The sequence below is a fragment of the Polypterus senegalus genome, chromosome 11 (genome assembly GCF_016835505.1).
Source record: "Polypterus senegalus isolate Bchr_013 chromosome 11, ASM1683550v1, whole genome shotgun sequence".
NCBI classification, from domain to species: Eukaryota; Metazoa; Chordata; class Cladistia; order Polypteriformes; family Polypteridae; genus Polypterus; species Polypterus senegalus.
The window spans coordinates 164,853,974-164,867,525 of NC_053164.1; the positions used below are offsets into that span (position 1 = coordinate 164,853,974).

The following is a 13,552-nucleotide window of genomic DNA, read 5'->3' on the forward strand; positions in this document are numbered from 1 at the left end:
GCAATCCTTTTGTCAGGGCAGCATTTTCATGTGTGTGTTTTTTTTTTTTTTAATTTGCGTTACAAAACAATAATAATAGAATGATCAGGCTGAGATACAGAGGGTCATTTGTGTGGACAACTACTGAACACCGAGAGGAGAAAGTCCTGGGAAAAAGGGTGGAAGGAGAATGAGAGACCGGTTTGAGTATGGAAGGTGCTGGAATGGAAGTGCTTTTGCTTGGTGTTGGTGACGGAGTGCAGGAGTCACACAGGGTGGCTGCAGCATGGGCACAGGAGAGAAGGAGCAGTGCATTGTGAGCTAACTGCATGGTGTGACCAAGGGTGTAGAGGGGAGTGAGAGTAAAACAGTGGCGTCTTCTGGGCCTTAACACTGAAGCAAAGACAGTATAGAGGGGCGAGATGAGCCTGAGTGCGATTAAATTAAAGGCAAACACAGAACTGATTTTATGTTGTCTTCTCCAAGTAGTCCACCTCTCCTCAGACAGGTTTACACCACCTGAGGAGCGTGTCTCTCTCAGGTCTGGACCCAGGGACACTATAGTGTTATTTCCATGGCACATCAGTTGAAAAACTCTTGTGTAGAGTATATTTATCAAATTGTTGATGAAACTCTTACTCTGAGCTAATCGTCCCAGAGTTCCAGACTACATACTTTAAGTTAATTGAACCCAATTGAGGATAATATTTATGGAATTTAAGCAAATTTTAACATACGCTATTTAAGAGATTTTGTATTCTTTCTTAAATCAATCTTCAGCCTTGCATTCAAAGTCAACAGTTGTTTCAATCATTTTTTTTTTACTTTGACACATCTCTGTCTCGTTGCTATGCCAATTTGATAATTAATATATTGGCCTTGTTTTCTTTTTGCCGCCTTTTCAACTTGCCTTTTAGGAAGGCATTCAAATTCAGGTTGTACTTGCTGAAGTAATGTGTTGTTAAAAGTTCACGTTTAAGGTCATTGTTTAAGTTTAAACAATGCATTATTTTTTAAGTTCCTTTGTGTTGATTCTACATTAAACTTGATTTACTGTATTAATTTATAATTTCATGTTTTAATGTTGGGTTTATGTACAGTATGTACATATGTATGTACATGTATATACTGTATATTTAAAAATAGAGTGAAAATACATCATAATGAAAACATAAGAATCCATTATAATGCTTAATATAGTGCTTAATTATTTCCTGTTATCTATCTCTTGACATTTTGTTTTGAGGCAGTTGTGTGACACAAGTATCAGTGGTTGCTATGAACAAACAAAAAAGCGATAAGGGCTTTCATGTTGAATGAATTGCAGTATACTTCACAACTTTTGATTCTTTAGTGAGTGTCATTTTTTTTTTATATTGCAAAGTGGAACAAGTGTGAGCTTGTGCTTTTTTCACAATTGGAATGAATACTTTGTCCATGATCATCCGGTTATTACAAATGGCTGTTGAATAGCACCTTTCTCTCTCAAACTACATCTCAAGGTAAAAGTTCAGATACTTATTACAACTGTTTACATACATTTTGTACAGTTGGAGCATATGCTGGTTAAGTTTAAAATGGCACAGAAAATCGAAGGTGGGAATTGAACCAGGAGGCTTGTGGTTTCCTTGTAGTATTTCATATGCTATACTATTTGACTTTTCTTTTGGCATTTTGGATTCCTGAAGGCATGCCTCCATGGCATCTATAGAAAAGGAGCTGTGGAAGCTTTAGCTTTGTGTTTAGATATGATCTCACTCAATTTGTAAGCATCTGCTTCCTCTGCTTCCAGCCAGGATATCTGGGACAAAGGTACATAACCTCTGTCATCTCTACTTTAGGCTGTTGTTAGCTCCTTTTACCATTTACTCCTGCCAGAATGAATACCTCCCATGCGTCTGTAAATGTTGCTTTACTTTGATCATTTAAGTTGACACAATTTAGTGTGGCTACTTAGAAAATAATTTTTTGGTGACCGTGTCACTTCCTAATTACATTTGTAATCAATTTAGTTTAATGTGATTGGACTTTTTTGGCATTGTTTTTCATATTTATTTACCTTCTTTAATTAATGTTATGTTAAGCATAAATAAAACAAAGGAAACATAATGGCTAAAACATGGTATTAATATCAAAATATTATGTTCTGCATTTGCTGTTTATTCCTAAATTAAAAACATTTTTTTTCAGTACCTAGTGATTGAACATTATTTAACCTTAGTTTCAAAATTTAATCACAGTGTTCCCTCCCTCAACTGTAGATTCTTCATCTACAGTTTCAGTTATTCACAGTGTAAAAATAGGTCGGGTCAGGTTGGAGAGCATGCACAGGTACAGATTACCAGGAATCTAAAGACTTGGACCTTCGTCCTTTTGCAAAGATATTGGGAGCGCCACACACCCTTTCCCACAACCTCATGACCCCACCCCCCACGCAATCCCCTTCACTATTTTTCTCCCAATCTGTCTGTTGACTACTGGAAGAGTCACAAGAGACAGGAATGTTGCTACTGAGGTAAGTAAACCTCTTGACAAGGTCAACACTCTCTCCGCAGACAGAGACTCACTGCTGATGCCTGTGCCCAAGAAGTAATTTAAAGGCCCCCGATCCCTTCTTTCATTGATTCCACAAAGATCAGAGCATCGTCAGCAAAATGAAGATCAGTGAATCTTTCTTCACTAACAGGTGCACCACAGCTTCTGGACTGCATGGCTCTGGCCAACATCCAGTCCGTGCAAGTATTGAACAGAATTAGGAGCAAGAACACTCCCCTGACGAACCCCAGAATCAACTGGGGAAAAATGTAGAGGTTCTGCCTTCACTGTGCTCAGCACTCATAGTACCAGTGTACAGGCAGGTCATGATATCCAACAACTTCAGGAAGATCCCATGAAGTCTCCGGATGTCGCACAGGGCAGCTCAATCAACTGAGTTGAACGCTTTATGAGAATTCACAAAGGCTGCGAAAAAACTCTGCTGATATTTGTGCATGCACTCCATGAGAATTCTCAGGCAGAGAAACCAACCTGCTCTGGACGCAATACAGTTGATCACCCTTCCCTTTCCAGATGGGGATAACAAGTTCCGTTTTCCTTTCAGTCAGGATGACAACTGTCTCCCAAATGAAAGCAAAGATTGTTTGCAATGCAAGGAGGACAGCCTCACAACCCAGATACAACAGATCCCTGCAGCCTTCTCTACCTTCAGTTGGTTCACCACCTGTGAAACCTCAATGAGTTTGGGCGGTTCACAGCTAATTGGAAAATTAGCCTCAAGAACTGTGGACCAATAGATGCCCAACGTCCTAGCTGGGGGATCCGTTTTAAACCGCTGCTCAAAGTAGCCAGCCCGGCGGGTCACTGTTGGAGTGTCATCCATAAGGACCAATCCATAACCTGCCCCGACTATGACTCTCTGAGAAAAAAGATTTGGATGTGTGTAATGTTTCTATTCCTCTGCAAGCAGGATGTGGGTCACTAAACCATAGATGGTATGTCACCTGCTTACAGATTCCTCTAACAAACGCCTCCTTATCTGCCCTCAGACCCCTCGCAGCCGTCCTTCTCAGTTCCTAGTAAAGACCGGAGCTGCCATCAAGCCATGCGCTATGACTCCTCTCGTTGACATCCTCTGTGGCCTGCAAGATAAAACATCTCCTTCTGGGCACACTGGTAACACCAACACATCCCTCAGCAACCTTGAACGTCTTGTCATAGAAGGTCTTCCACATTACATTGGGATCAGCAGTTGCACCAAAGTCTATACATACCTCACATAATCTGTGTGCAGACTTGTAAGAAACCACCTAATTTTGGAGTCTGGCCAGGACCAGCCTCATTCTCCTAGTTGGTGGTAGCCTACTGAACCTAAGCTGGATCCTCAGAGTAGCAATAAAAAGTCTGTGGTCAGAATTCACAAACTGGGCATTTCTGTAGACCCTGCCTCTAGTGTCTGCCCACAAGGATGTGATAGATCTTCTTCACCACATCACCAGTACTGGAGTACCAAATTCAATGATGTGGCTCAGAGCGCTAGAACCAGAATCCAGCAATCCGTAGCCCCAGACCTTTTGCAAAGTCAAGGAATATGGAGCCACTTTCACCATGGTTGCCAAACCCATGGGGACTGACATAGTCCTCATAGCCAGCACTGTCTGTGCCAGTGGTGACATTGAAATCACCCATAACCAGAGAAGTATAGTAAATAAAAAAAAAAAAATTAAATAAATTTCTGGAATTGGATTAATCACATGCAACCTGTTGAACTGCATCTAGTATGAATGATCCCGTTGTCCACTATTTTTGACTTATCCATGGGTGGGCATGGAACATATCCTCAACAGACACCAAGGGACTACTGTCAATTAACTTGTAGTATGGAGTCTGAAACTCTGGAATGATTAGCTTAGAATCAGGGTTTCAAAGAAAAATCTGAAACCGGCAAACGTAAAGAAAAGGCTCAAATGAGAAAATGTTTGGAATCACCCAGAAATCCACCATACAATGTGTGTTTTATTTTCCATTTTGATTTTTTTCTTTTCAATGTTGCAGTGGATTACACTGGTGTTTAGCATGTAGCCAAATGAAGACTTGTAAGGTGTCTGCTTTTTAAATCTACAGACTCTGATGTGCTTCTCCTCTAGTGTAGATGTGCATTTGGGTTCCTTTTTCTATTCCTGATGAGGTCCAGTTTGCCCTTATCTCTAAAGACAATAGTGGACACCTTTGTAAGAAGTTTAAGTTTCTTGGAAGTTTGTCACATGGAATAACCTTCATTTTGTAAAACAACAACAAAACTGACAGGCTTCTTGAGAAAGCGGTTTTGTTTTGGCAAATTCTAAACAGAAAATACAATGCGAGCACATTGCAACTTGGGGAAAAGACTATTTACTTGCTTTGTTAAAGAGAACAACAGGTTTTGTAATTGTGCTAACACAATTACGAAGATCTGTCTAATAACTAGCATTTAAGTATTATTAATTAATAATGAACTGAGGTTGTTTACCATTAGGGCACAGGATTAATGGCTGCTGAAAATAGGATTTGCTGTCAGATATGTGATAAATAAATTATTGAATGGTCATTTCCAGCAGAAATAGTCATTTGCAACATTAGTAATGTCATGCCTATATTTCTAAATCAATTTAATGGTACAGTCATAAAAAACAATATAAATCTCTATGAAAATCATTAACATTAATGGATTATTCTAAACTTTTGTGATGCTAGTGTTTTATTATTTTTGTAATACAAAAATGTCATTCATGTTTTTGTATAGTGTAATTATACTATACAACTTAAACATTAAGTAATATTACACTATCAGCAAAATAGAAAGTTTAGGAAGAAGTATTTTTCCCTTATTCTTTGGTGTGTAGTTCTATGCTTTTAAAATGCATATATTTTCTAGTAAAATCAAACATTACTTCCTAACAGAGCATGGGTGGACAATTAAAAATTCATTGACTAATCCTTTAATTATGAAATGCATTATAAATAGTGTAATAAAAATGTCTGAGCCTTAGCAGTATATCCCTTTTGCTAAATTAAAAAAGTCAACACAGATTTGTAAAAAGTAATGAAAACCACCCATATTAGCAACTTGGTTGAGAAATTGTGAGGCATAGCCCAATTTGGAGTGCTAGCATGAAAGTGCTTGAACTTTCATAGCAGTGCCAGTGTTAAAAGGTACTGTCCTACCAGAACACACTTTGTGCAAATCACTTTTACTCATACACTGTAAATAGGACTTATTTCATACTCTTCAAACTTATTTTTAAGTGAAAATGAAATTAGTGGATTACATTGTTCTTCCCACCTGGTCTGTTTGCCCTAGCTGTGTCTTTCTGTATTTTTTTCACTACTGATGCATGAGATAGAGTTCTGTTGTTAAACTGGTGTTTTGCTGCTATATTGGTCTCCTGTCTATGGTCTACAGCAACCAAAAGAGAGACAGAGTGCTCAGAGCAGAATAAGACATTCCTTTGTTTGTCTCTGGACCCTCCGCCTACATGCCACACATTTTTTCAGTGTTACAAGAATTTAGAGAATTCTGTTAGTAAAAATTGATGTCAAGATAGATTTTTTTAACCATGTAAACCTCTGTATCACTATCAGTCATATTTGTTTTTCGGTCACTTAATATTCTGTGCTTCAGTGTCAAAGTTGGCTGCTTTAACTGGAACTTTACATCTCATTTGACTATACCAAACAAGTTCTGAATATTGGTCTACCCTGCCATTATTTTTGTTTATTACCTCTGTTAAGATTAACATACTTGACAAACTTCTCTATTTAATCCTATTACCTCCATCCATACATTAATTTTCAAACCTGCTAATTCAGGGTTTCAGGATGCTAACATGCAACCCAGCAGAAGTAGGCACATAGCAGGAATTATCTCAGAACTGAGTGCCAGTCATCACACAGCTACACTTCTTCACACTGGATGAGTTTAGATGGGCCAGTTATCCTATTGTGTATATTTTGGGATGTGGCAGAAAAAACAAGTTTACATAGTAAAACCTACAGGAGAAAGACGGGCCATATATGTAGACTCCACATGGGTAATGAATAGTTGTGTGTGTAGGGTTCAAACTAAGGATTTACAGAACTGTGAGGCTGCAGTGCTAACAATTGTGCTACTCTTCCACATTGTATTACATGAATTATTTTTGTTTATTTTTAAGGCAGATTTTACCAGGGATATGAGATCATAGCATGTTTATAATTTTAAACAGGCGTTATTTTTTTTCTCTGCTGGACAAGACAATTTTAAGCATGTCCTAAGAGGTAGATTCACAATGTGACCTGGCTTGACCAGTGTAGGTACCTATTGAAAATATCTGGTCTTCATTGCTGTCCTGCATTTTTTTCAATCTAAAAAACCTGCACTGTTGTAGTCAATAATTTTGACATCATGGTAGCACAGTAGTGCAGAGGTTAGCACTACTTATTCACAGCTTCGGAGTTCTTTGTTTGAATTCTGCCATGTTAGCTATCTGTATGAATTTTGTGTACTGTCCTCAATCTGATGTGAGTTTTGCTTCATGTAGTCGGGTTTTTGGTGAGCATCTGAAATATAAGCTGGAATAGTTAACTGGCAATTCTAAACTGGTTTAGTGTTAGTTTAGATATGCATGAGTGTGTAATCCAATTGGTATCCCATCCCCATCTTTCATTTCTGCCTTGGGTTTGAAATAAACATACACATTTTTCATTAGTTATTTGTTACTAATTTACTTCTACTTTTCTGTTGAAATTATGGAGATCATTAAAAGTGCACACCTACTTCCAAAAGCTGATCTGGTTTTGAAGGTCACATAATCGATGAACATGTCACAAGTTAACTATGATAAAAAAAGGGTTCTTAAGCACTGATTTCAGTTCTTTCACTACCCAAGCCCACTGCTATCCCTGCATACCTAATACATGAACATAACCGAAGCTCCTCAAGCTAAATGTTAAATGACTTACAGTATCATTTTAGCATTTAGCTTTTAGTTGTCTTTGCAACTAGGAATCTTGGAAAGTTCAATGGTGAGTTAAGTTTATTCATTTTGTGACAGATCGGGGGTGCTATCGCTCCCTTGAACCCTTGTCCGAGATGCCAGACACCAGGTAAAAGTCCAACTAGTTGACTTTTTATTAATCAACGGTGCACCAAGCACCCTCCTATCCACAATACTCATTAATAAACACTATACTGCAATAATCAATCCTCCACACTCCTAGACGCGTTGCCACCCTTCCACCCAGCTCAGCTCGCCGTCTGGGAGCTGTCACAGTCCTTTTATTGTCCTTGACCCGGAAGTGTTCCAATCTCCAGTTCATGTGATCCTTATCATTTCCAGGTCAGATAAAAAGTCCTTTTCTTCATCCTGGAAGTACGTCACTTCTGCTGTCACTTTGCCTATGACGCACTTCCGGGTTATAGGGAACATATGACTCTTTGCTCCTCCTTGCAGCTCCCTCTAGCGGCCCCTGTGGTATCCAGCAGGGCTGTGGATGAAAACTCCATTGTCCATGATTCCCTGCTGATCCTCGGGGCACCTCCATGCTGCAGGGAGGGCTCCATCTGGCGGCCTGGGGGTATTGGCCGGGATGACAAGCCGGCCATAGACCACAATTTACTAAAGGTATGTTACATAAATTCAACACTTTGTCATAATTATTCATATCAAGGGTTAAAACGGGAAAAATATTTCCAGGTTGAGACCTACCAGTAACATTTGTGCTCAAACTTTGGTCTGTGCGTTAAATTATACTTGCCTCTCCTTTTGGATGCATTATTCACTTTCATGTTTCATATATTACCTATTTGTAAATTAGTAGTGCACCAATTTTGAAACCTAATATGCTTAACCATATTTTTCTCAGTGCAAAGGTCTTTAGCATGACAGCCACTTCAATATTTTTTTATAACTTAACTTTTTTTATGACTTAATTTCCAGTAGTGGCAAACATTGTATCCTGTTTTTCTTAATTTTATAGTATATACAGTATTTAAATTTCACACTTACAAAGCTGGGGTAAACAGTTTAACTAAAGGTGATGCTTCACCACGTTGGATTTATTTCAGCTATATATTGTTTTAACAGGGCATTATTAGCAGTTGACAGCATGTTTGTGCTAGTGTTTGATTGTGGTCTCCTTCTTTCACTTTTTAGACTTTGCACATTCTATCTGTACCTGTTCTGGGTTTTCTCTTTGTTTCCCCTCACAACCCAGAGATGTGTACGTTATGTTACTTGCCATTTAATTGCTAATAAAGTGAGCTGATGTTGGCGTCATTCACAATTGTTACAGCTGAGAGTACCTACTGTGCGGTTTGACGCATAAAGGAATATATTTTGCAAAGTAAAAAATAAAAAGGAAATAAACACTCATCCACCAAAATTCTTAAGTAGCATTATTTCCTAATCTTATAAACAACATGTTTTAGGCATTATTTTTCTTTTTTCCCTCCACCCTTCTTTTTCAGTAGTAAGTACAGAAAATAATAGTTTGTCAGGTTTGCTTTGATATTGGATCTCTTTTTATTTTGCATAGTATATTTGGTGCACTGAAACATTTTGCAACAAGCCTTTGCCTATGTTGTGCATTTATGCTTTTCAAGCCTCTTTGTTTTTTAAAAAAAAAAAAACTGCTGGTGATGTTTTTACGGATGCTGGCATGTACTCTTGTTTTTCATTTTCTATTGTTCAGTAACTGCTAATCCAGTAGCAGGCATTCTCAAGGAAGTAAGCTTTACTGGTATTGTACTTGCACAGTGTTGGGTATGTGAACAGGATACAAATTTAATATTAACAAATTAAGTGTAAAATGTAGTGCTGCCCCATCCCATCAGAAGAATCAGAAATGGATAACCTGTTGGGAAGACTGTTACTTTTTTTGGATTATCTTGGTCTGGAAATATGGCAATAAAAAAAAACTAATCAAAAATTCCATGACTATATACAAGCTAAATGAAACTGTGCCTTTTTTTTCACGGTTAATTTCCTTAAAAGATCTTTGGAGGCTGATGATGAACCGACGCCAGAAGTACTGGTTTTATAAACACAAAGGTAACTCTATGTGATAATCTATATTTGATTTTCTCCCACAGGGCAGGCAAACAGAGTTCATGGAATTTGCAGGATTTTACTGAGCCAATCTGATAATACAAGGCTAATTTCTGCCAACAATATTGTTAATACTAATGCTACTACTGCAGCATAAACACTAATAGCAATGATTATATTACTAGTATTGTTGTAGTTATTCTTTTTCACTAAAATAATTTCTGTTGCTAAAATATTTTTTATTGATCACACAATTGTATACAGTCAGCTTACAAAATTAAGACACATACGTTTTGTTACATGGTTTTGAAAGGTATGACAAAGTTAACATTAGAAAAGTTTGCGTACATTAAGGATATTAGTTAAATTACCAGTTTCAGTATTTATTTTTTACAATTCATCTGAAAATGTGCTTTTTAAAATAAAATGTTGCTGATTTATGTAATATTGTGACACCAAACACTTAATTATTTATTTCTTATTATTTACTTCTGAAGTTCAATTTTTGGCAGTTTAATATTAGAACTTTCATTTTGTGTTTTTCTTCCTGGTAAAATATAGATACCTCAATACAATACTTAAGTCTCTTAACTCAAAGTAGCATTTTAAAATTAAGAATGTGCCAATTATTTGTATGTTTTACTTTTGCAAATTTATTCTTTTCTTGAAACTAGGAGCTTGGTCACAAATACAACAGAGTTAAATTTTTCTTTTTCGAAAAAAAAAGTAATTCTGTTTACATTTTTTAGAGTTATTTTTTTTCCCCCCCAAGTAAAAAAAAATACATCAAACTATTTTTTATGGTGTACTGCAGCTCAAGCTGTAATTTGGTTCTATATACTGTCGATAATAAGACACTCTGGATTAATGTTGTTTTATGAAAGTCTAGAAACTATTAGTTGTGAAATATGTTTTGCCACATTGCATGGGTAGTTTGTTTTACATGATCAAGCTTTTTTTGATTGATTAGTTCTCTCATGACTAAATCTTTATACTTAAAACATTTTGCTCTATTACTTTAAGTAATGGTATGTGATATTTCTCTCTCTCTCTCTACAAGTTGACTCTTCCACTAATATGTATTTTGAACAAACTCCTGGCAGCTCCACTAGGGGTCACTCGAATTCTGAAAAAGTGCCCTAAACTGTTTAATAGGTAAATACATGCCTTAATTTAACCAAAACACAAGGAGGAGTACAAAGTACCAAACAAATAGAAATGCACACCAAATTCCTACAGGACCACTAGGACGGGATAAATGGGTGATTTATGAGTGAGGGAGTTAACTCATTCACTTTCCCAAGACCACACAAAAAACTGCCCATGTTACCTTTAATTTCTCTCTCAAAAGTGCAAGTCTTTCTTATTGTTAGCAGTCATCTCAACTCTTTCCCATCATGTAACAGCCAAGAAATAAATCAACAGTCAAGGACAACCAGACAAAGTTCCAGAGTAGCCAGTAAATGTTCCCTTCTAGCAGTATGTGGAATCACTGCAGGAAAGCATTCTTGTTAATGGGATGCTGGCTACATACTGTCTTTTAAGGAGCACAGGGTTCTTCCTGTTGTATGTGGGCTCCTTTTACTCCTTTACTCTCTGTGATCTCGATAACTTTTATGGTATCAGTGGCATGGCATACTAACCCTAGTCTCCTTATTTTGAAGCATCAGTGCTACTGCTTTGCCACCCTTAATAAATAAATAAATATGTATGCAGGTAAGGTGGATTGGCAATTCTGAATTGGCCCTAGTGTGTGCTTGGTGTGCTTGGTGTGTTTGTGGGTGTCCTGCAGTGGGTTGGCACCCTGCCCAGGAGTGGTTCCTGCCTTGTGCCCTGTGTTGGCTAGGATTGGCTTCAGCAGACCCCCATGACCCAGTGTTTGGATTCAGCGGGTTGGAAAATGAATGAATGGATGGATAGATAACTTGGACTATGAAACAGAAAGATCAAGACAAAAATAGTAATAAAGACCCATCACATTATGCCATTTTGACACTTTTACATCAAGGGCTTTTAAAAAATATTCTTTCTCTGGTTTGCCTTTAAGTAATGATTATTTAAATCCAAATACATACATATTTATTTTGATATGCCTCATTTTGTTTTGCTTTTTTCTTTACCAACTGTGGTTTATACTTTTTTAATACTATCCCTAACCTTAGGCCTGTCATTTAACATAAAGTAATGTTCCATTACAGAACAAAATAATACACTTTCACAGTTTAGGTTCATTTTTAGGAACCCCACAATTTCATACATTCGAGGTTAATTTGTCAAACAGATTTAAAGAACTGTTGGCTTATAAATTTGAAAGTAAGGGAGAGCAGAGCATGCATAAGAATGCCATTTTTACCCATTATCTGTAGGAACACCAAGTGCTGAAGTCAAATAGCCAATAGTAGTAATATTCCTAGCACAGAAGACAGCTGTACTTTATCTTGCCCAAATCATAATCGTGAATTAGCTTTTCATGCTATACTGTCTGTCCCCCATATAAAAAGAGAGATTCTGCAAGTGCCAATATTATTTCATATTTTTGGCATACCTTGACTCCATGTCTGGATAAATTAAAGAGTTTGTCTGCTATGGCAAATTCACAGAATCTTGGTCCTGGCCACCAGCTAATTCTAAGCACATCTTTTCAGTGTTCCAGAAACTACTTTGGTACAGTGCAGATCAAATGCAATTTTTGTAGCCATGCTCTGTATTTGCGTTGCCTTGAGACATTAAGTTAAAAGAGCAATTTTATTTTATCATATAGCAGATATCTTTAAAAGAACTCCTCTATCTAGTTTCAGGTTTTTTTTTTTAAATCGTAGAGCTGTGAGAGAGTAGTTAAAGTAGGTCTTTGTTCCCTATGTCAGTATACAATTGATTTGCACTCTTAACTACAGAGAGACTCACACAAATCTTTATTTATATAGTTATCATTATAATTTAGAACTTTGCATGAAAAAATTCTACAATGATTTTACAATTTAGGATTTTTCTTTTTTTTTTTTCTGACTTGTTACATATTTCTACTAATGTACTATATATTATACTTTGTGAGACATTTGAAAAAATATTCCTCGACCACAATGGGTTAACACCTCTCTTAAATAGTTTTCTGATAACTTTCTTTATATATTTTTTTTTAAAACAAGTATTTCATGAACAACATTTTGATGTATAGATTGTACCAAATCAGCTTGTGTCTTTTTTGTTGGCTGCCTTTTCATTTGCACTTCACTGTTAACTTGTTAAGGCAAATTAAAACAAGAAGGCAATCTTAATACAAAACAAACATGAAATACATGAAACAAAAAGTGATGCCATCATTTACTCGTGCATGAGGCTCCGCTTATATTGCAATTACAGCAGGCAGATTTAAACTTGAAAATTGTATTTGTTTTGTGCGAGGGTTGAGCATTTTTTTTTTCATTACTTCCTGTGACAGAGCTAACTGATTTCATAAAGGTGTACCTTAAATGAACAATACTGAATCAACAGAAATTGATTACATAGGTCATAACAACTTTAGGGCTGTGTGACTTTCTGAATACACAGTTTGACAAATATTACCATAATAGAACCTGAAGGATTATATGCAGTCATATCTGCAGGGCCAAGCAAAAATTAAAAACCTAATGACATGCAAAATGCACACTTTTGCTTCCATGTGATCACATCTAGATTGAGCTATCAGAGTAAACATGATTTCATTAGCCGAAGGTTTTGCTTATTCGGACATGTCAATTGTTTCAAAGTACTACTTGTGAAAGCTCAGATATCATTTGTAGGTTGCATTTAAAAGATGGAAGCAGTCAAGGAAAAGATTACATAATAAATATGAATTGTTTTTTTAATCCCACAGTATAAATGCTGCACCATTTAGGCAACAAAAATAAGCACCTTTCTGAATTTCCTACAGAAGTAAAACTCCGTAATTAATTAGACTACAGACAAAAAGCAATCTAATTTAACAAAAAAATCCCGCTTTTTTTGTCTATCTTCAAATTATAAAACTG

At 36.7% G+C, this 13,552-nt stretch overlaps 1 protein-coding gene across 2 annotated transcripts in view; it reads left to right on the forward strand.

Annotated features, from left to right (window-relative positions):
* LOC120539682 (FYVE, RhoGEF and PH domain-containing protein 4-like) overlaps positions 1-13,552 on the forward strand; it is a 343,618-nt gene that overhangs the window by 63,221 nt on the left and 266,845 nt on the right. Inside the window, exon 1 of one of the 2 annotated variants that reach the window (XM_039770026.1) lies at positions 9,332-9,545. The exons of the other annotated variant lie outside the window; for it this stretch is intronic. Within the exon in view, the coding sequence (XP_039625960.1) occupies positions 9,428-9,545 (118 nt within the window). The 5' untranslated portion in view covers positions 9,332-9,427. Of the gene's footprint in view, positions 1-9,331; positions 9,546-13,552 lie in introns of those variants that run through there. 2 annotated transcript variants of the gene reach the window in all.